The sequence below is a fragment of the Dama dama genome, chromosome 20, assembly GCF_033118175.1.
Source record: "Dama dama isolate Ldn47 chromosome 20, ASM3311817v1, whole genome shotgun sequence".
NCBI classification, from domain to species: domain Eukaryota; kingdom Metazoa; phylum Chordata; class Mammalia; order Artiodactyla; family Cervidae; genus Dama; species Dama dama.
The window spans coordinates 112,462,660-112,485,801 of NC_083700.1; the positions used below are offsets into that span (position 1 = coordinate 112,462,660).

The following is a 23,142-nucleotide window of genomic DNA, read 5'->3' on the forward strand; positions in this document are numbered from 1 at the left end:
TCATGGTTCATGTTTCCTTCTCCTGAGTGGCTTGTAGTTTTCTTAGCCTTGATGGGCTTGCAAGGTAAATTACACACAAGGCGTGGGTTGTTTCAAGAGCTTTGCTGGGTGGGTACGTGGACTTCCCATAGGAACATTAGATGTCCCCCAAATTAATTTTTATCAAACTAATGCGTGTACCTTAAAGTCAAGGCTGTGGTTTTTCCAGTAGTCATGTATGGATGTGAGAGTTGGACTATAAAGAAGGCTGAGCACCGAAGAATTGATGCTTTTGAACTGTGCTATTGGAGAAGACTCTTGAGAGTCCCTTGGACTGCAAGGAGATCCAACCAGTCCATCCTAAAGGAAATCAGTCCTGGGTGTTCATTGGAAGGACTGATGCTGAAGCTGAAACTCCAGTACTTTGGCCACCTCATGCGAAGAGTTGACTCAATGGAAAAGACCCTGATGTTGGGAAGGATTGGGGGCAGGAGGAGAAGGGGACGATGGAGGATGAGATGGTTTGATGGCATCACCAACTTGATGGACTTGGGTTTGGACTTGGGTAGACTCCAGGAGTTGGTGATGGACAGGGAGGCCTGGGGTGCTGCGGTTCATGGGGTCGCAAAGAGTCAGACACAACTGAGCGACTGAACTGAACTGAAGTCAGAGAGTATTAAAAAGATTATGATTTTTTAAAAACTCTGCCTTCCAGTTACACCTTCCAAGGGCATTTATTCCTACATTCATTGGTTCATTTAAAATGCATTGGCTAACAGCAATCAGAGCAGAAAAAGAAGTAAAAGGAATCCAGATAGGAAAAGAAGTGAAACTCTCACTGTTTGCAGATGACATGATCCTCTACACAGAAAACCCTAAAGACTCTACCAGAAAATTACTAGAGCTAATCAACGAATATAGTAAAGTTGCAGGATATAAAACTAACACACAGAAATCCCTTGCATTCCTATACACTAACAATGAGAAAACAGAAAGAGAAATTAAGGAAACAATACCATTCACCATTGCAACATAAAGAATAAAATACTTAGGAGTATATCTACCTAAAGAAACAAAAAACCTATACATAGAAAACTATAAAACACTGATGAACGAAATCAAAGAGGACACAAAATGATGGAGAAACATACCGTGTTCATGGATTGGAAGAATCAATATTGTCAAAATGGCTATACTACCCAAAGCAATCTATAGATTCAATGCAATCCCTATTAAGCTACCAACGGTATTTTTCACAGAACTAGAACAAATAATTTCACAATTTGTATGGAAATACAAAAAACCTTGAATAGCCAAAGTAATCTTGAGAAAGAAGAATGGAACTGGAGGAATGGAACTGCCTGACTCCAGACTATACTACAAAGCCACAGTCATCAAGACAGTATGGTACTGGCACAAAGACAGAAATATAGATCAATGGAACAGAATAGAAAGCCCAGAGATAAATCCACGAACCTATGGACACCTTATCTTCAACAAAGGAGGCAAGGATATACAATGGAAAAAAGACAACCTCTTTAACAAGCGGTGCTGGGAAAACTGGTCAACCACTTGTAAAAGAATGAAACTAGAACACTTTCTAACACCATACACAAAAATAAACTCAAAATGGATTAAAGATCTAAATGTAAGACCAGAAACTATAAAACTAGAGGAGAACATAGGCAAAACACTCTCTGACATGAATCACAGCAGGATCCTCTATGACCCACCTCCCAGAGTATTGGAAATAAAAGCAAAAATAAACAAATGGGACCTAATGAAACTTAAAAGCTTTTGCACAACAAAGGAAACTATAAGCAAGGTGAAAAGACAGCCCTCAGATTGGGAGAAAATAATAGCAAATGAAGCAACAGACAAAGGATTAATCTCAAAAATACACAAGCCACTCCTGCAGCTCAATTCCAGAAAAATAAATGACCCAATCAAAAAATGGGCCAAAGAACTAAACAGACATTTCTCCAAAGAAGACATACAGATGGCTAACAAACACATGAAAAGATGCTCAACATCACTCATTATCAGAGAAAAGGAAATCAAAACCACAATGAGGTACCATTACACACCAGTCAGGATGGCTGCTATCCAAAAGTCTACAAGCAATAAATGCTGGAGAGGGTGTGGAGAAAAGGGAACCCTCTTACACTGTTGGTGGGAATGCAAACTAGTACAGCCTCTATGGAGAACAGCGTGGAGATTTCTTAAAAAACTGGAAATAGAACTGCCATATGACCCAGCAATCCCACTTCTGGGCATACACACCGAGGAAACCAGATCTGAAAGAGACACGTGCACCCCAATGTTCATCACAGCACTGTTTATAATTGCCAGGACATGGAAGCAACCTAGATGCCCATCAGCAGACGAATGGATAAGGAAGCTGTGGTACATATACACCATGGAATATTACTCAGCCATTAAAAAGAATTCATTTGAATCAGTTCTAATAAGATGGATGCAACTGGAGCCCATTATACAGAGTGAAGTAAGCCAGAAAGATAAAGATCATTACAGCATACTAACACATATATATGGAAGTTAGAAAGATGGTAATGATAACCCTATATGCAAAACAGAAAAAGAAACACAGATGTACAGAACAGACTTTTGGACTCTGTGGGAGAAGGCGAGGGTGGGATGTTTTGAGAGAACAGCATTGAAACATGTATATTATCTATGGTGAAACAGATCACCAGCCCAGGTTGGATGCATGAGACAAGTGCTCAGGCCTGGTGCACTGGGAAGACCCAGAGAGATCGGGTAGAGAGGGAGGTGGGAGGGGGGATCGGGATGGGGAATACATGTAACTCCATGGCTGATTCATGTCAATGTATGACAAAACCCACTACAATATTGTAAAGTAATTAGCCTCCAACTAATAAAAATAAATGAAAAAAAAAAATAAAATGCATTGGCTAGATTCAGATTTATCCATAAACCAGATTTATTTGTAAATTATGATATTCATGCCCTGTCCCTGGTGGCTCAGACAGGAAAGAATCTGCCTGCAGTGCAGGAGACCTGGGTTCTATCCCTGGATTGGGATAAGACCCCCTGGAGAGGGAAATGGCTACCCATTCCAGTATTCTTGCCTGGGAAATACCCCGGGCAGAGGAGCCTGGTGGGCTGCAGTCTATGTGGTCACAAACAGTTGCATGTGACTGAGTGACTGACATACCTGCCCAGTCCTCGTAGAACTGCTGCCCCCCTGTGGGGACATGGAACCAACCACACCCCTGGAAGTCAGGTGGAGGTGAATACTGCGGCTCTGGGGTGGGCACAGGTGAGGCGGGAGACTGTCACCCCACCTGGGTCTCAGGTGAGGCTTGAAGGGACAAGCATTCCAGGCAAAGGGAACAGAAGGCATGACAGCTCGGAGGTGTGAGTGTGAGCGGCTTGTGGGAGGAAGAGCAAGGGGCCTGCGGGAGGAGGATGCAAAGGTCCAGCTTCATGGGGGCTCTTCCAGCTTTCTCTATTCCTCTCCTAACATTTAGATAACACTCTTATACTGCTTCTTCTTTTTAAGTCCCAGCCTTTTCTTGCAGTAATTTATTTTTTAATTTTTATTGGAGTATAGTTGTTTTACAATGTTGTGTTAGTTTCTACTGCACAGCAAAGTGAATCAGCTGGGCCTGTTCCTGCAGCCCCTCTTTCTTGGATTTCCTTCACATTCAGGTCACCACAGAGCACGGAGCAGAGCTCCCTGCACGGTACAGGACGTTCTCATCAGTTACCTATCTCATACATACAGTACGTGCTCATTAGTAACCTATTTCATACATATAGTCAGTCAGTTCAGTCGCTCAGTCGTGTCTGACTCCTTGTGACCCCATGAACCACAGCACACCAGGCCTCCCTGTCCATCACCAACTCCCAGAGTTTACCCAAACCCATGTCCATTGAGTCAGTGATGCCATGCAACCATCTCATCCTCCATCGTCCCCTTCTCCTCATGCCCTCAATCTTTCCCAGCATCACGGTCTTTTCAAATGAGTCAGCTCTTCGCATGAGGTGGCCAAAGTATTAGAGTTTCACCTTCAGCATCAGTCCTTCCAATGAACACCCAGGACTGATCTCCTTTAGGGTGGACTGGTTGGATCTTCTTGCAGTCCAAGGGACTCTCAAGAGTCTTCTCCAATAGCACAGTTCAAAAGCATCAATTCTTCGGTGCTCAGCCTTCTTTATAGTCCAACTCTCACATCCATACATGACTACTGGAAAAACCATAGCCTTGACTAGATGGACCTTTGTTGACAAAGTAATGTCTCTACTTTTTAATATGCTGTCTAGGTTGGTCATAACTTTCCTTCCAAGGAGTAAGCGTCTTTTAATTTCATGGCTGCAGTGATTTTGGAGCCCAAAAAGATAAAGTCAGCCACTGTTTCCACTGTTTCCCCATCTATTTCCCATGAAGTGATGGGACTGGATGCCATGATCTTTGTTTTCTGAAAGTCGAGCTTTAAGGCAACTTTTTCACTCTCCTGTTTCACTTTCATCAAGAGGCTCTTTAGTTCTTCTTCACTCTTTGCCATATGGGTGGTGTCATCTGCATATCTGAGGTTATTGATATTTCTCCCAGCAATCTTGATTCCAGCTTGTGTTTCTTCCAGCCCAGTATTTCTCCTGATGTACTCTACACATAAGTTAAATAAGCAGGGTGACAATATGCAGCCTTGACGTACTCCTTTTCCTATTTGGAACCAGTCTGTTGTTCCATGTCCAGTTCTAACTGTTGCTTCCTGACCTGCAGACAGGTTTCTCAAGAGGCAGGTCAGGTGGTCTGGTATTTCCATCTCTTTCAGAATTTTCCACAGTTTATTGTGATCCACACAGTCAAAGGCTTTGGCATAGTCAATAAAGCAGAAATAGATGTTTTTCTGGAACCATTTTGCTTTTTTGAAGATCCAACAGATGTTGGCAAGTTGATCTCTGGTTCCTCTGCCTTTTCTAAAACCAGTTTGAACATCTGGAAGTTCACAGTTCACGTATTACTGAAGCCTGTCTTGGAGAATTTTGAGCATTACTTTACTAGCGTGTGAGATGAGTGCAATTGTGTGTAGTTTGAGCATTCTTTGGCATTGCCTTTCTTTGGGATTGGAGTGAAAATTGACCTTTTCCAGTCCTGCAGCCACTGCTGAGTTTTCCAAATTTGCTGACTTATTGAGTGCAGCACTTTCAAAGCATCATCTTTCAGGATTTGAAATAGCTCAACTGGAATTTCATCACCTCCACTAGCTTTGTTTGTAGTGATGCTTTCTAAAGCCTACTTGACTTCACATTCTAGGTTGTCTGGCTCTAGGTGAGTGATCATACCATAGTCATTGTCTGGGTCATGAAGATCTTTTTTGTACATTTCTTCTGTGTATTCTTGCCACCTCTTCCAAATATCTTCTGCTTCTGTTAGGTCCATACCATTTCTGTCCTTTATTGTGCCCATCTTTGCATGAAATGTTCCCTTGGTATCTCTAATTTTCTTGAAGAGATCTCTAGTCTTTCCCATTCTATTGTTTTTGTCTATTTATGTTCTCATCAGTCACCTGTTTCATGCATAAAGTAAGTTCTCATGAGTTGTCTATTTTATACACAGTATCAATAGTGTGGATATGTGGATTCTAATCTGCTTCTTGACTCATCAAGAAGCTCCTGACACAAGTGCCTGACTCCCTGTGAAGGTAGAGGAGGATTTTGCTCTCCCACTTTTCTTTCTTCATCCAAGATGTTATGATCAGAGGTGAAGGGAGCCACGCTTTCTAACTCCTGATCGTGTGCTGATTTAAAAAATAGTCATGGAATTTAGAAAGATGTTAATGATGAGCCTATATGTGAGACAGCAAAAGAGACAGAGATGTAAAGAAGTCTTCCAACAAAGGGCAGGTAGTCTGAACGTTAAAAGCATTTTTGTGAATTAAAGAAAGCCAGATATCTCGAGTTAAGGAACTTAGCGCTGTTCTGTGGACAGGAAGATGCAAGAGTCTGGGCTCGCTGAAGTCATTAGTTCACATGCATCTCAGCTCTCTGGGGCCGGCGTCCTGTGTGTCTCACATCCCGAGTTCCTTGGTGCTCACCGTAGGGAGTGGCCGCCGCCTCATGGCTGCCAGACCAAACAGGCATTTGTTCTCCTTCCTGAGTGCCCTTAGGGCTCAGAAATTCACATCTGGAGGGCTGGAACCGCTGATGGCTGTGACACCCGTGTTTACTGATGTGGCAGGAATACTCCATTTCTCAACTGTAAGACACTACTGAGATGTACCCAGCACCCGAGACTTCCCTCTGCACTGGCGGCTGCTCTCAGGACCCCCTGGAGGCTGGGCTCCACATGGTGAGGGAGTAACAGGAGAATGAAGGAGAGACAGGCAAGAAGCCCCAAGGACAGCCAGCAGGGCTCCAGAAAGGGGGAAGGGGGTGTTTAGAAGCAAATGAGCTGACAGTTCAAAGGCCTGGAAGGTATCTCGAAGGCTGGTGATAGATACAAAGAATATGAGACAAGAGACGGTGTGTGCAGACCAGGACATAATGTCCTGTGACAAAGGGCAGCTTCTGTGTGGGGCCTAGCCCTGATTTCCAGGGGCACCCCAGCTGGGCCTGGACTCTGCAGGAATCGTGGACTACCGCGATTCCTGGCCAGGTCCCTTGGAAGTGGCTGTGGCCAGACTAACAAGCCAGCCAGCTGGTGCCACTGTCCCCACCCGCCCACCAGCTCCGCCCCTGGGTGTGTAGTGAGCCTCAGATGGCATGGGCCGCCTGTGCACCTCCAGGCGAGCACTGCACGTGCCCACCGGAGCCAGTCAATGTTTGCTGAGGGAGTATGTAAGCGAGTGGGCGTTTGACAGAAGCAATAGAGTTGCCGTGTGACCCTGCAATCCTACTCCTGGGCATGCATCTGGACAAAACTACAGTGTGAAAAGATACATGCATCCCAGTGTTCACAGCAGCGTTATTTACAGTAGCCAAGACATGGAAACAGCCTGAATGTCCACTGACAGATGAATGGATAAAGAAGATCTGTCCCATATGTACAATGGAATAGTTCTCAGCCACAAAAAGAATGAAATAATGCCATTCTCAGCTCCATGGATGGACCTAGATATCATTATATTAGGTGAAGTAAGAAAGAGAAAGACAAACACCATATGATACCACTTATATGTGGAATCTAAAATATGACACAAATGAACTAATCTTCAAAAGAGAAACAGACTCGCAGACATAAAGAACAGATGTATGGTTGCCAAGAGGGGGTTGGGGAGGGGGAGGGTTGGATTGGAAGTTTGGGATTAGCAGAGCAAACTATTATATACAGGATGGATAAACAACAAGGTCCTACAGTACAAGCAGAGGGGGATACATCCAACACCCTGTAATAAACCATAATGGAAAAGGAAAGGGAAGAGTTGATATTCTCAGCCTGAATGATGGCAGGTCTCCGACCGTATCTGCTGACTGGGCTGGGTGATGCTTATGTCTTCCCGGTTGTTGTAAAGAGAAGTGAGATGGGCGTGAAAACACGCCTTCCATGTCGTGGGCGCCTGATCAATGTTAATTTACCCTCTGACCTTATCCATCCCCCCTTAAAAGCAGTTGCCAAATCCTTCCGAGGTCATCCTTTCTCTGTGCTTCTGCCTTAGTGCAGCGTCTCCGGCCAAGTGGGACCCTGGCCACTAGTGGTGGGCGAGAGAACTGCAGGAGAGACACAGACATTCCTATTTTACTGAACCAGCCAGCCCATCAAACCTGCCATGACTCTGATAGAGTTGCTAAGGATGAGGCTCAACTAACTGGGGGTAGAAACCATGCATCAGTTAAAAATACATATTAAGTAAATAACAGTCCCACTGCAGTCCAGCTAAGGCCAGATAAAGAAGGAGCCACATGCGTGACTCAAGCATGGAAATATTCTACTTCACACCCTTATGGCATTTCTCAGGAGTTTCCAAATAGCACTAATGACCAGGGTCACCCTGGCAGGTCATTCTGTTTTGGGATTTATTGTGAGGGTGGAGTGGAACCAAAGGAATTGGACAACCATTCCAGTAAATTTTAATGAGAACATCTCAAAGGCCAGTTCATACACTTGCCGAAAGAGCCAGATTACATTCTGAACACGGGACAAAAGAATTAGGTGTCAGCGTGCAGGCACGTGTCTTAGTCTAATAGGATCACAACGTTTTACTGTACATACGGCACTGATTTTCTTAATTTAAACAATCCAGGGGAAATCCTTCTTTCCTTTCATTCCAAGTAAGAGAAGGTTCAGCTGACGTCTCAAGGGTTTAAAACAGAACAGAGATTGAGACATTTTCTGATCTTGCTCTTTTACCACCTATATGCTCTGAAGCCACTCAAAGCAATTTTAAAAGCGAGACGGACAGACAGACTTCGTAGTGAACTGCATGTTTGCAGCCTCTGGAGTTTGAGCAAACTCCGGGAGACAGTGAGGGACAGGGAAGTTAGATGTGCTGCAGTCCATGGGGACGCAGAGTCAGACACGAGTGAGCGAGTAAACAATGACAAAAGCCTCTCATGACTGGGCACCGACGTCTGCCCAACGAGGACACGCCAGTCAGCACACCCGTCCTGGTAAACTGACCTTTGTAGACGTTATTTCCTTCCTCCATCGTATGAAGGAAGACACTCGGTGACATTTTCCACATCTCATCTTCTTCCTGGTAGAGCAGAATGACACACCCGTTAACGACAGGCATAGCTTATCTGCTGCGATCAGACACGGAACAGCGCGCACATACGTGGTGACGGTGACTGTGGAGAGCACGTGTTCGCTCCTGGTGTGTGGGGTGAAGGTCCGGCCCCTCGTCCATCCACCTGGGCGGTTTCCCTGCTGACGGTCTGAGCGGGGGGCGCTGTGTCCACTGACCAGGGCGGGGATGGTTTGAGACTTAGGTCCACCAGCGGGCTCACAGGGGCCTTCCTGACTCAGGCACCTCCCTGTGGTGCCCCCACGCCCTGAGCTGGGTCCTGTCCTCTGAGGTCCAGCTCCTTCCTTGCTCTGAGAGCTGTCGCCCATCTGAGTCCTGCCGCTTCCCTTTGCCATGTTCCCGTGACCCAGCTTCAGGGCTGCTCCCCACCGGCCTTCTGCTCCACTACCTGACAGGTCGGGCTCTGCAGGAGCCCGGGACTGCTCCTTTCTTTGCTGGCCTGTCCCCTCCCCGGGCCAGGAATCCAGTCCTGAGCCCCAGCCTGAGCTGGAGACCTGGCCTCCTTCTTAGAGGCTGGTCCTGTCGGCCTCCCTGCCCTGGGCCTCCGCTGCAGAGAGAGCTCAGCCACCCAGAGCAGCCAGGCCAGAGCTGCAGGGACCCCAAGCTCTGCAGGCAGAGGCCCTGCCCTGATCCACAGCAGAGATACCCCCCGCCCTATGCCACCAGGGCTGCTCTCAACCTCAAACAGCAAGGTCTTGCAAAGCCCCAACTGACATTTCTGGGCCATCATGTTTACACTGTATGAAGCGTCAAGTGCCCGATGACCTGGTTCTTGTCCCCCCACAAAGGACAAAGGAAGGATGCTTGTCTACATGATGTCCATGGGGAGTTTTCCAAAGCACCTGAAGCTCTCTGTGTGGCTTGCGGGAGGAGCGGCAAGAAAAGGACAAGCTGCTCTGGTGGGTCAGGGTGGAGGACGTGCCCTCCTTTCTGGGACCCCGAGGCCACACGCCCTGGTGGTTGGACAGCGCCTACCCTCGTACTGGCTCCCTCCCCACTCTCCTGCCCTGACTCCACGACTCGACTCCACGTGGCTGTCAGGAGGATACAGGAAGGACAGCTCCCAGGAGTGATGAGAGTGCCCCGGAGGGAGCCAGGCTGCTGAGAGGACCCTCACTTCTTGGGATGGGGTCACAGAAGACCTGCCTGAACCACAGCTCACGGAATGTGTCATCTGCCTGGCAGAACCTGGGAGAGAACCTGGGCCCAGAAATGCTGGGGGCTCCAAGCCTATGGAGCAACTGACGCACCTTTCAGGACCCACAGGAGGTCACAGCTCTCACTGGGGCAGGAGACCCACCCGTGCCTGCCCAGGACACCTGGTCCTCTGAGAAGAATCAGCCAGAGAAACAAGAAAGTGACAGTGCTGGATGAAGGCGTGTCCCTGGAGGAAAGAAATGATTCATGGATGGAGGGGCACCTAAAGTAACTAACTAGTCTTATCAGAGATGTTACATCCTTCTCTCTTTCCAGGGGTCAATAAGCATTCGTGGATCTTTAGTATTTTTAGAGTCAATGTGTTATTGACCTGCGTGTTGTTGTATTGTTGCCCTTTTGTTTGGGAGACTCAGATCAGTCTGTATTTGGGGAGGAAGGGACGGGGGGGGGGGGGGGGGGAGGGGCGGGAAGGAAGGGAGCACAACTGCAGAAGCACTTTTCACAGAGGGATCAGTCAGTCCATGGGGGTCTGAGCTGGGAGGCTGGGCTGCTTTGGGTAGCTGGAAATCAGTAAGGCAGGGTGTAGGGGACAGGGGCGAGCTTCTAGACAGACAGGAGGCTGGGAGACAGAGCAGGGACGAACCTTACAAGGCCCATGAGCCATGACCTTCAGAGAGTGTGACCTTGGTCTGGGAGCAGGGTGGCCACCGGGGGTCCCAGGAGAAGTCCGACATTTCTGCATCTGCTCATCGGGCCATGACTCTGGCTGGTGGGCGGGATGAGGCTGGAGGGGGTGAGGGCTGCGCCTCCCCCCCCCCCCACCCGCGCACCGCGCGCGCCCCCCCCCCCCCCCCCGCCGACCAGGATTCATTTTCCCATCTTCTTCTGCGGGAAATCCCCCTTAGACCCGAGGCCAATGTCCCCTCCCCTGTGAAGCTGTCCTGGATTCTCCCAGGTAGACAGGACCCTCTGCGGCTCAGTGGGATTTGCTTATCCTTTCTGGCGCCTGCCTCCCCGTGTAGATGACTGGCTATTTGTGTGCCTGACTTTCCTGCTCTCTCGGGCTCTGGGGCCCTTGTGGAGGAGAATCCCATCTTGCTGATGCTCGGACCCTATAAAGAACCAGCACCAAGCCTGTTTCCTAAATAGGTGTTTCACACATGTAAATAAAAATGAGATTTATAGCTTTATTTGTACAGCTTTATTTCTATAATAAATATCAAGTTCTCAAGGGAAGCAAAACACTGCAGGACTGGTTTTGGGAAAACACCTGATCCCGATTGCACAGAATGACCGCGGCGCTAGCGGTTCCCATGACGTTTCACACAGTGATGACGTAACTGGGCAACTCGGGAGACACCTCTTAACCAGAGTGAAAACACATGGATCATTTCCGCCTTCCTTTTTAGAGATGGCTCTTTCTTTAGTCAATAGTTTACTGGATGGATCTTTGCCTTTGGCTGTTTTGAACACTTCCCCTTTTGACAATTACTGCGAGAGAGAAATGCCACGAGGAGGTTTTCCCACTTCAACTCCAAAGTCATTGCTTTTTTCCTGAATCTTTCACTGTGAAGGGGTCACACAAGTCCACTTGCATCGTCAGGGTGCCCACCTTGACCAACGTCTCTCTCTGATGGAAAGTTCTCGGCCACAACTCCCAGCTCAGCCAAGTGACTGGGGAGAGTTCTCATGAGAGAGGCCTGCCTCTCAGGGAACAGCCCGCCCCTGAGACTGCTTATCCTTCCCGGCGCCTGCCTCTCCGTGTAGATGACTGGCTATTTGTGCGCCTGACTTGCCTGCTCTCTCGGGCTGTGGGGCCCCCGTGGAGGGGGATCCCATTTTTCTGATGCTCGTACCCTATAAAGAACCAGCACCAGGCTGGTTCTGGCCAGCCATGCTGACTCCCTCTGCACTGGGGCAGGGACACACAGCTGGACTGGCCAGTGGGCAGCAAGGTGGGAACATGGGTCCCAGTCATCACACGGCCTTCTGTAGAGAAGGGGGTGCACAGGGGAGCTGGTCCCCATGGACCTGGGTCCTGCAGCTCCCAGCTCCAGCCCGTGCCAGCCAGCACTCTCCGTCATGTGTCCCCCACATGCCCGACTCCGTCTCATCAGCGGACCTAAGTGGGCTGCTGTTGCCACCCACAGACCCCGTGAGTCACAAGAAGAAACAGGATCTGAGATACGCCCAGCCTTCCCACTCATTCAGAAATCTTGTAGACATCACGGAGGATCTGCTCTGTGTAAACGCCCGTGAGGGACGTCCGGGGAGCGGGGGCCTGGCTCACCTTGACATCTCCTGCAAGCTGACGGCAGAGCCATATTGCATGTTTTGCAAAAATGCTCATTTATTTTGCCAAGAACACGATGGCAACAATGCGATAAAATTTTTAAAAATCAAAGGAAATAAACAGCTTTCTCACCATCACTTTTATCCAACGAACCCTTCATTTTTCTTTTTCCTTTTCTGTACATATAGGTGATGTCTGTCTGTTACAGCATAATCATAGTGATATAATAGTTGTGCCAGCTGAGTAGGTGAAACAAAGCATTTACTTTTAATTTCTATTCCTTTATTTGGTGCCACTGAACTGCATTTTGTGTTTTGCTTGTTTTGATTTTTTTTGGCTTGTGTACTAACTTTATGACCGTATCTTGTTCACCTGTAAACATTTCCTGAGCACCTACCGCGTGGGGAAATTTCTAGGTGCTGGGATGCCAAGGACACTTTAGGTTCTACCTCTGGGGCCTGCCTAGGAGTTCTCCTATGTTGGGATTCTCAGACTAGTCATTGTTCAGTCACTCAGTTGTGTTTGACTCTTTGCCTCCCCATGGACTGCAGCACACCAGGCTTCCTCATCCTTCACTATCTCCTGGAGTTTGCTCGAGTTCATGTCCATTGAGTCAGTGATGCCATTCAGTTGTCTCTTCCTCTGCTGTCTGCTTCTTCTCTTGCTCTCAATCTTTTCCAGCATCAGGGTCTTTTCCAATGAGTTGGCTCTGCATCAGGTGGCCGTAGTATTGCAGCTTCAGCATCAGTCCTTCCAATGAATATCAGGGTTGATTTCCTTTAGGATGGACTTATCTCCTTGCTGTCAAGGGACTTTCAAGAATCTACTCCAGCACCACAAATTAGATAGCATCAATTCTTTGGTGCTCCGCCTTCTTTATGGTCCAACTCTCACATCCGTTGGGCTTCCCAGGTTACTCAGATGGTACCTACAGTGTGGGAGACCTGGGTTAAATCCCTGAGCAGGGAAGATCCCCTGTAGAAGTGAATGGCAACCCACTCCAGTATTCTTGCCTAGAGAATTCCATGGACACAGGAGCCTGGTGGGCTATAGTCCATAGCGTCACAAGAGTCAGACATGACTGAGTGACTAACACACACACTCACATCTGTACACGACAACTGGAAAAATCATAGCTTTGACCATACACACCTTTGTTGGCAAAGTGATGTCTCTGCTTTTTAATACGTTGTCTAGGTTTGTCACAGCTTTTCTTCCAAGGAGGAAGAGTCTTTTAGTCTCAGATCAGTGGAAAGGGGTTAAATTCAGGTGGGGCCACATCTGTTAGGCTTTTTAGATGGGGGTATGCATCTAGGCATATATCTGCGAACATATAAGCCCAAATGTCAGACTGATCACTTGTGGCTTTCAGATTATCGGAAGGGTACCTCAGGATCTGTGTCCTGGGGATGGGAGTGAGGTCGCTCTGATGGGGAAGAGGCTGATGACTTCTCACTGAACTGAGGGTGAAATTATAATCCACTTTTAGATGCAAGAGTGAAAAATCAGTCCAGAAGTGGCCTGGGGGCACTGTAGAAAGATAATAGCTTTCAAACTAATCAAATTGCATAGAGTCAGGTCCAAGGATCTTCCCAGAAGAATTAACACTAAGCCAAGTCTGTTTATGGCTGGCGGAAACATAAATAAGACTCTCCAGTATTTGTGTGACTGTGTGTTAGGAACAGGACAAAACCATTGAAGATAGTTCCAGGAACTTCCCTGGTGGTTGTGGTTAAGACTCTGGGCTTCCAATGCAAGGGGTGTGGGTTCCATCCCTGGTGGAGGAACTAAGATTCCACATGCTGTGCAGCGTGGCCAAGGAGGGGGAAAATATATATATATATAAAGGAAAATAGTTCCAAATGGTTGAACATACGGAACACTGAAAAATAACAAAGAGAAGACAAGAGCTGTAAGGATGAACTGTAGAGTGCTTTTTTCCTGTGTTTTCTCTTCCAAAGCCAACATGAGGTCCAGAGAGAGGCAAATGAAATTACGCTGATATTGAAAGCATATTTGCAAAGATTGCTATTGGTCTGCAGAAAATGCCCTTGAGGCACCACCATTCTCCTCTATCAAGGTCCCCCTTTAAGGGGATCTCCTCATCTGCAAGCCTGAATACCTCTGCCTGTTAGTTGCTCAGTTGTGTCCGACTTGTTGCAACTCCATGGACCGTAGCCAACCAGGCTCCTCTGTCCATGTGATTCTCTGGGCAAGAATACTGGAGTGGGTTGCCATTTCCTTCTCCAGGGGATCTTCCCAACCCAGGGATCAAACCTGGGTCTTCTGCATTGCAGGAAGATTTTTTTTTTTTTTTAATGTACCATCTGAGCCACCAGGGAAGCCAGTTTAAAACCAAAGATCCCAAATAAAGACCTGTTTGTTTTCTTACTGTTGAATTTTGAGAATTCTTTATGTATTCTAGATACAAATTCTTTGCCAGATAAATAATATGAAAATAATTTTCTCCTAGTCTATAGCCTATCTTTTCAGCCTCTTTACTGGGTCTTTACAGAACATAAAAACTGCTATTAATATTTTGATGAAATCAAATTTATCTTTTATGAGTCACGCTTTTGATGTTAGGTCTCAGAACTCTTTAGCCCCAGATCCTGAAGACTTTTTCCCCAAGGTTTTTATTTACAGGTTTTATTGTTTCATGTTAAAGTCCATGATACATCTTGAGCTAGTTTTTGTATCAGGTATGACGCTTGGGTAGATTTCCACTTTCTTGCCTATGGATGAGAGACTAATTTTTGGAAGCCCACCAGTCCCTAAAGAAGAAAATGCCTGGATCCATCTATTTCCTTCTGTTCTTCACCATCTTCGTGTTGAGGATCCCCGGGTGGATTCAGGAAAAGAATAGAGAACTTCCATAGTTTGAACGTGAATATGTTAGCAAAGTTTCTTGGTGAGCTGATCAAATGAATATAGGATTGCTAGTTCAAGTTATTTTAATTTAAGGTGCTCTTGTCTACAGTTACAGAGAACTACCACAATGCCCCTAACTCTTTTCTCATGCTATGAAGCCCCAAATAAATTGGAAATCCAAGGAGGGACACTGAAACCTACAAGTTCACGCTCCAAAACTTCTTCCAATCATCTCCGCGTTCAACCATCTCAAAGACACCACAGAGACATTCACTCATCCTCAGATTCTTGGTTGATGGGGTGCCTACAGGAGCTCTTTCCCGCTGCTCTGGGGTCGAGAGGCCCTGTGCGAGGGTCACGGTCCTGCAGGTTAGAGGTGGCCCCAGGAAGGAGATGCTGTCACAAAGGGGTCGGGGGGGGGTGTCTCTGAGCCAGACAGGTGGGCTGCTGCACTGCTGACTGTAAAAGCCCAGCTCTTTCCACCACCAGCAGTGCCTGCCCTGTCCTCCATCACGTTCTCAGGAAAAAAAAATCCACAAGGTCAACAAAACCCACTTGCTTCTCTTTCAACTTCATGAACGATGTTTGATTTTAAATGCATCATGTCCCGTGAGGCTGGACGCAAACTTCAGACTCGGACCACCCCGCCACCCGGAGCCCACACCTGTCCTTGGGTGGGACCAGGCCTTGTAGTCACCCCTCTGTTGGTCTCACTGCTGCTCCCACCCTGGGCCTAACTGACTTCGCTGCCTCAATCAATTCCTTCTCTACGCCCAGCCCCTCCCACGGCACGGCCACAAAGAATGGACCTTAGACTGCAACTTGCTGGGCTCAGTTCAGATCTACTCAAGTCAGTAGCACCCCGGATACGACCATCCACCCACCTTCTCTCAGCAGAAGGCTCTGCCCGGCCCCGAGTCCTCATTCATCGCCTGCCGCAGCCTCCGTGGGCTCCACACATCACACATCCTCCCCGGGCTCCCGTTACCTGTGCTCTGAACTTGTCCTCAGGGTCTGTGGCTTGGATATTGCCTAGAATGCCACCCCTGGCCAGCCTTCAGATCCACTCACTCTCCAGGCCCCTCCCAACGGCTATGCTCAGCATAGTTCTGCTCCTTTGCACACGCATCCCAGTCCAGTTCCCCCTCTGCCCTGCCCGGCTCCCCCTCTGTCAGTCCGGCTCCCCCTGTCAGTCCAGCTCCCTCTCTGCCTTCTTTAGTTCCCTTTCTAACCATTGCTGTGTCTCTCTCTCCCTCCCTCCCTTTCTGGGGATGTTCTGAATGAACCACCCTCACAACCTCCCCCTCAGTGTTTCCAGGGAACCCCACCCAAAAGACCAGTTACTGCCCTACTGATCTGTCTGTACCCCCCAAATTCTCAGTCTAAAAAATAAAAAAAACAAAACAACCAAAAAGAGAGCTCACTTGATACAGTTAATTTTTAAAATCCTCCCCCCACTTGGCAAGATAATTTTGAAGCGGTGCCTAATAGGGAACAGGGACAATTGGAAGAATTTCAATTTTATTCTAAGCATCTCTTCTTCTAAATATGCATGGGTGAGTTTGACACTTGCAAATTAAAATTTGCTGTTAGTGAAGCTTGTTCCATAAAAATCTGAAATTATCAGCTACACAATCTGGTCTTTGTTGAATGACAGTATTTTATTAACTAGCTATTAAAGAGTCACTTAATGATGAATGGTTTTGGACAAAAAAAGCAAAGTTTGAGTATTTCAGCATTTATGATGTAGTTGCATATGATGGGGATAATCTTTCAGAATTACTTAGACATGAATTTATATGAAAAGTACAGGTCTACAAAGTGAGAATATGATTATTAAAATAGGAAATGTTAATCTCTAAGAAGCCTTGGCACATTTATATGATGTTGGTATGTTTCTTAGGGATTGGATTATCTTTTCCATTGACTTTAAAAAATCTTATTCTGAAATCATTCCTAAAGCATAACAGGAAGCATACCTGAGACTAGCTATTCAAAGTTTGATGTGGAAATCAGCATTTTGACCCATAGAAAAAATATCTATTATTGTTCATCCTGGTTAGAGGGTAAAAGGCAGCAGACAGAGGCAACTAGCTTTGTTGAACTCACACGGGTGTGAACTCACCCCTACCCACAGGGGCAGAGCTGTACGCTTATTCTTTTGAATATTGTTCTAACACTTGGTCATCTATCAATCGCCAGCCTCACAAATATAATCAGAAAACTTGGCAAAGATCTCAGACAAAAACATCTGAATATATCAGCTAATCTCTATAAAGGGAAAACAGACCCTTTCCAAAATATCACACTGGGAACAAGGTTTAAAGCTCTGTAAGCCCATGAGATAAGGCGATAGCTGGTCCCGTGGGTGGGGTTCCCTGGAAACAAGACGGAAGACGAGTGGGTTATTTTTTGGGAACGTCCCCCAAGAGGGAGGGAGGGAGAGCAGCAGCCCTGGGCAAAGGGGGGCTGAACTGGGCAGAGGGGGCTGAACAGAGCAGAGGGGGGCTGAACAGAGCAGAGGGGGGCTGAACGGGGCAGGGGGGCTGAACGGGGCAGGGGGGGGCTGAACGGGGCAGGGTGGGGGCTGAACTGGGATGCGATCATGAGAAATTAGTAGTTGATCCCACAGGATGCACGGGGGCCGGGAAGAACCCTTCAGAGTTGTCCTGGGCAGCGAGAGGCTGGGTCTCTATACCCTATCTTATCCTTTTTTTTTTTTTTTTTATAAAAAAGATAATTGTATTTCTTCATTTAATTAATTAACTTTTGGCAGCACCTCACAGCCTGTGGGATCTTAGTTCCCTAACCAGGGATCAGACCTGTGCCCCCTTGCAGTGGAAACACAGATTCTTAAGCCACAAGACTGCCAGGGACCGCCCTAAGGTGACTATCCTTGAAGGCAGCTGCCCCGTGCGGGGTGGATAACCGCACTTCAAGCACCCACCTTAGACCCTGAATAGTTGCTGGGGAGGGACTGAGTGTGAGGGATCAGCGCCCCATTCTGTAGCTGGGGATGGAGCCCCTTGGTCCTGAGGGGGCGTTTCAGGGGTGGCATGCATCCAGCATCCACTTCAGTGGAGAGGGGGGAGACCAGGGAGAGGAGGGAGGGGGGTCTTTCTTCTTTTGTCCATGCAGTGAGCAACAGAGGACCAGGGTTAGAGAGGGACAGGGCAGTGGGGGCAGCTGCGAGATTCCCGTTCATCTCGTGCAGGGGGCGAGCCCCCGCCTGCTGTGTCGGCCACGATCAAGCCCAGGAATTTACTTATTTATTGGCTTAGCTGGGTCTTCACTGCTGGGCTTTCTCTGGTTGTGGTGAGTAGGGGCTACTTTTCGCTGCCCTGTGCAGGCGTCTCCTGCTGCAGAGGACGGTCTCTAGATGGATGACTCAGTAGCGGTGGAGCACGGGTTTAATTGCCCCGCAGCATGTGGGATCCTCTGGTACCCGGGATCAAAGCCACGCCCCCTGCATTGGTAGGTGGAGTCCCAACCACTGGGCCACCACCAGGGAAGCCCCACTCCGAGGAATTCTAAACAAGATGCTAGCTCTTATCACCATCGCGATTCCTTGCGTTTTCCTGGACTTCGGGTGTTCCCGTTTGACACTCTCCATCACCCCCTCTCCCTTGCTCACAACTTTGGCCTCCTGGGTCCAGTCACTCCTTGATGACACACCCTGATGACATCACCTCACCGTGATGCCTCCAGAGTACCCAGGCGCCATCCACCACACCCAGCAAGCTGCCTCCCCCACAGAGAAATTTGAGAGTCTGACGGCCAGGGGGAGCCTGTCTCTGGGAATATGAGGAGCGTGGCCTTGGCTACCTGAGTTAGAGGTGGCTCTCTGCCTCTGGACAGAGTCACGGAGGGACATAACCTTTCAGGATCCACTCTGATTTAGGTTGGGCTTTTGGTCAGCTGTGACGTAGGATCTGTCTGGGCAAAAGGCTACAGCACACACATTCAGGTTTCCGGATGGTGTTACCTTCCAGCTAGAATTCTATGTCCCAAAGAAGGAGTCTATGTTGGAGAGAACCATCTCCCTGGAAGGGGCCTCTCCATGTACCAGAGGGTAAAGACCCCTCCAATCATGCCCAGGACGTAGCACCTGCCTGCCTGCCCACCACCCAGCAACCCCACCACACAGGGCAGGCCTGGCCCGCAGTGACTCTGAACTCTGCTTTCCTTTGGGGATTAAGAAACAAGTCCTGTTAAAAACAGGTCTGAGACATCAACGTGAAGTGATAAATGGGAATGAATATGCTTTGGAGGAAGTAGACAGGATTGTTTTGACTTTGTAGTGGTCACTTGGTTTGCCAAGAAATTTTCCTTATCTCTACCCTTGAGCAAGGATGAGTGGGATCATCTGTCTTGAGGAATGAACATTCAGAGCGATCACATATGTGACTTATGTGAGGTATCTGAGTTGTTGAAACCACTCCTCAGCCTAATAGGTATTTACAAGTCATAGAAAAGATGACAACTGACTGTCGACCAACATTTTAAAAAAACCGAAAAACAGCTGGGGGATAGAATGGTTTCCAAGGAAATGAGTGACTGTAGTCTCAACAGACTTCAGATTATTGCAAGGATTCAAAGCAAAACAGGGAAAAAGAAAGCTCCCCATTTTTCTAAAACTCCAAATACCTTATTTTTTTCCTTTGTCTCTTTTGTTTCCTTTTCTTTCTTTTCCTTTTTTTGTTTCTTTTCCTTTTTCTTCTTTTTGATTTTCTCCTCTTCATCTTGGCTTGCAAGAATATCGTCAAGAACCTGCAAAAAACCAAAATCATCAGAGCAATTTAAGAGAGTCGGATTAAGACAAGGATTATCTTTCCAGTCTGGAAGGAAGTGTTGGCGTGGATCAGGGTCCCTTCTCTGCTCGGCTCCGAACCCTGCAGAACCAGCCCCCTGGCCTCTCCACTCTGCCTGCCCTCTGCCTCTGGCTGGATTCATCAGCAGAGGCAGCAGTGGGGTCTCAGATGGCAGGTGGAGAGAGAGGCTGGACATTTCTGAATCTAGTTCCCTGCCAGTTCAGAGCTGCTCTGATTCCCAGGGGTCCCACCGACACCGGGAGTGGGTTGGGGGTGGGGTGTTCTCAGCTTCATTAGCATCTCAGCTGCAGCCTGCTCCAGGCTTGCCCCCAGCTCTTCCCCAAATCCCAGCCAAGAGATCCTGTGTTCCTTGCCTAGACTCCATACATCTCTTCTCGGAGCTGGTTTCTTTCACCTCTGATTTAATTTGTATTTCCTACAAAAACCCACTTATTCTAAAATTTAAAATATTGGTTAAGAACTTCCCTGGTGGTCCAGTGGTTAAGACTGCAAGCTTCCAATGCAGGGGGCCCTGGTTGGAGACCTAAGATCCCACATGTAGAGCAGCATGACCCCAAAATAAACAAATAAAATAACAATAAAACAATAATTTTTATAAAATAAAATAATTTTTAAGGAATACAATATTGATTAAAAACACCTAGTTCACATAGGATTAGCATCACTGGAGAATTAGTGGAAGTTTGTAAAAAATGCCACATGTGCTAAGTCACTTCAGTCGTGTCTGACTCTTTATGATCCCATGGTCTGTAGCCCGCCAGGCTCCTCTGTCCATGGGATTCTCCAGGCAAGAACACTGGAGTGGGTTGCCATTCACTTCTCCAGGGGATCTTCCCAACCCAGGGATCGAACCTGAGTGTCTTGCATCTCCTGCATTGGCTAGGTGGGTTCTTTACCACTAGTGCCATCTGGGAAGGCAAAAACCCCTCACGTAATTCCATTCAATGTGATAAATAGTCACTGAGTGCTCACTTGCTGTGACTTCTGGGAGGTAGAACGGAGACCCTGATGGGACACATACCCTGTCGGACCCTCGGGCTTTGCTCATCACTGATCACGTGACTGAGACAAGCCGCAGCACCTCTGAGAGGCTCAGTTTCCTCCGCCTTAAAATGGAATCAGCACTTCCACCTGGAGCACTACAATCGCCAGGCACGGTTCTAAGAGCTTCACAAGGGGAGCTCATTTACTGCCGAGCACGTTTACTGGGAGCTGTGATCGACCTGTTTTATCGATGAGGGAACTGGGGCACAGAGCGATCAGCCCCATGCTCCAGGACACACAATTAGTGAGTGGATTGAGCTGGGATTCAAACAGGTGCAAATCGGGACGACCTGCATAATGTAAAAAGTAAAGAGGCAAGATGTCTAACCACAGTTAAACATTTAGCCTTCAGTGTGAAATGCAATGTTAAACAAATGAAAAAAATAATAATTCACTGTTTCAGGACACATATGTGTGTGGTTAAAAGAGTAAGAGATGGGGAAACAATGGAAACAGTGGCAGGCTTTATTTTCTCGGGCTCCAAAATCACTGCAGATGGTGACTGCAGCCATGAAATTCAAAGACGCAAGCTCCTTGGAAGAAAAGCTGTAACAAACCTAGACAGCATATTAAATAGCAGAGACATTACTTTGCCAACAAAGGTCCGTCTAGTCAAAGCAATGGTTTTGCCAGCAGTCGTGTATGGGTGTGAGAGTTGGACCATAAAGAAAGCTGAGCACCGAAGAATTGATGCTTTTGAAGTGTGGTGTTGGAGAAGACTCTTGAGAGTCCCTTGGACTGCAAGGAGATCCAACCAGTCCTTCCTAAAGGAAATCAGTCCTGAATATTCACTGGAAGGACTGATGCTGAGGTTGAAACCCGAATATTTTGGCCACCTGATGCGAAGAGCTAACTCATTTGAAAAGACCCCGATGCTGGGAGAGATTGAGGGCAGGGGGAGAAGGGGATGAGAGAGGATGAGATGGTTGGATGGCATCACTGACTCAACAGACATGAGTTTGAGCAAGCTCTGGGAGTTGGTGATGGACAGGGAGGCTTGGCATGCTGCAGTCCATGGGGTCGCAAAGAATCGGACACGACTGAGCCACTGAACTGAACTGGAAGGGTAAGAAATATAAGAGAATGACATATACCAAATTCAGTCCAGTGGTTACTTTCGGAGAGCAAATAAAAAAGGACCAATATTAGACTTCCTTGGTGGCCCAGTGGTCCAGGGGTTAAGGCTCTGCCTGCCAATGCAGGAGACACTGCTCCCTGATCTGGGAAGATCCCACAAGCCGCAGGGCAAATAAGTCCATGCGCCCCAACTACTGGAGCCCATGCTCTCTAGAGCCTGTGCTCCACAAGAAGAGAAGCCAGTGCAATGAGGACCCCGTGCACACAACCTCAGAGTAGCCCCGGCTCGCCCGCCTAAACTAGAGAAAAGCCCGAGCAGCAGTGAAGACCCAGTGTAGCCAAGTGAATCACTGCTGGCTCAGTGGTAAAGAATTCGCTTGCAATGCAGGAGATGTGGGTTCAATCCCTGGGTGGGGATGATCCCCTGGAGAAGGAAATGGCAACCCATTTCCAGTATTCTTGCCTGGAGAATCCCATGGACAGAGGAGCCTGGAGGGCTACCGTCCATGGTGTCCCAGAAGAGTCAGACATGATTTAGTGACTAAACGATGCTGAATAAATAAATAAAATTTAAAAAGGGCTAATATCATTTTACCCCTAGTGTGCTGTGCTAAAGCATTCTCCTGGGATCAAATGTACACTGATTACGCCTTAGTGTGATTTACTGAAATGCTGAGGTTTACTTTCTAATATTGCATTTTTGAATTCGTAGCTATGTTGTTTTTAGGAGCTTAATTCACACCTTTAAAAGTGTTCATAACAGCTTTATCATGAACAAAGTAGGATATTCAGGCACCACCTGGACTTAAAAAAAAACTGTAGTCCCATGTCCAAGTCGACATCCTCCTGAGGCTCACCCACCTCCCAAGGCTCTAGTGAAGATCCTGGGTAGGGGAGGCGTAGGGAGGTGAGAGGTGACATATGTGTGGTGTACACTATTTGGTAATAAAAAGGGTGTCGTTAGACAGGGTTGAAAGTCCCTTGTTGTCAGAATAGCAATATTTTCCTTGGGGGTCAGACTCACCTCGACTCATAGAACCAAACCATGGCTGCCAGGACCTTCATGCTCTGGTGCGCTTATGGAAAATGGACATGTTTTGGCCTTTGGAAGTTTGGAAACTTTCAGAAACATAAATAATATATATGTATAAAA

The 23,142-nt window shown here is 47.5% G+C and overlaps 1 protein-coding gene across 1 annotated transcript in view; it reads right to left on the minus strand.

Moving 5' to 3' along the window:
• IQCA1 (IQ motif containing with AAA domain 1) overlaps positions 1-23,142 on the minus strand; it is a 178,072-nt gene that overhangs the window by 76,302 nt on the left and 78,628 nt on the right. Inside the window, exons 8-9 of the mRNA XM_061120125.1 lie at positions 19,684-19,806; positions 8,588-8,663 (exon numbers count right to left, since the gene is read on the minus strand). Of these exons, the coding sequence (XP_060976108.1) occupies positions 8,588-8,663; positions 19,684-19,806 (199 nt within the window). The remainder of the gene's footprint in view (positions 1-8,587; positions 8,664-19,683; positions 19,807-23,142) is intronic.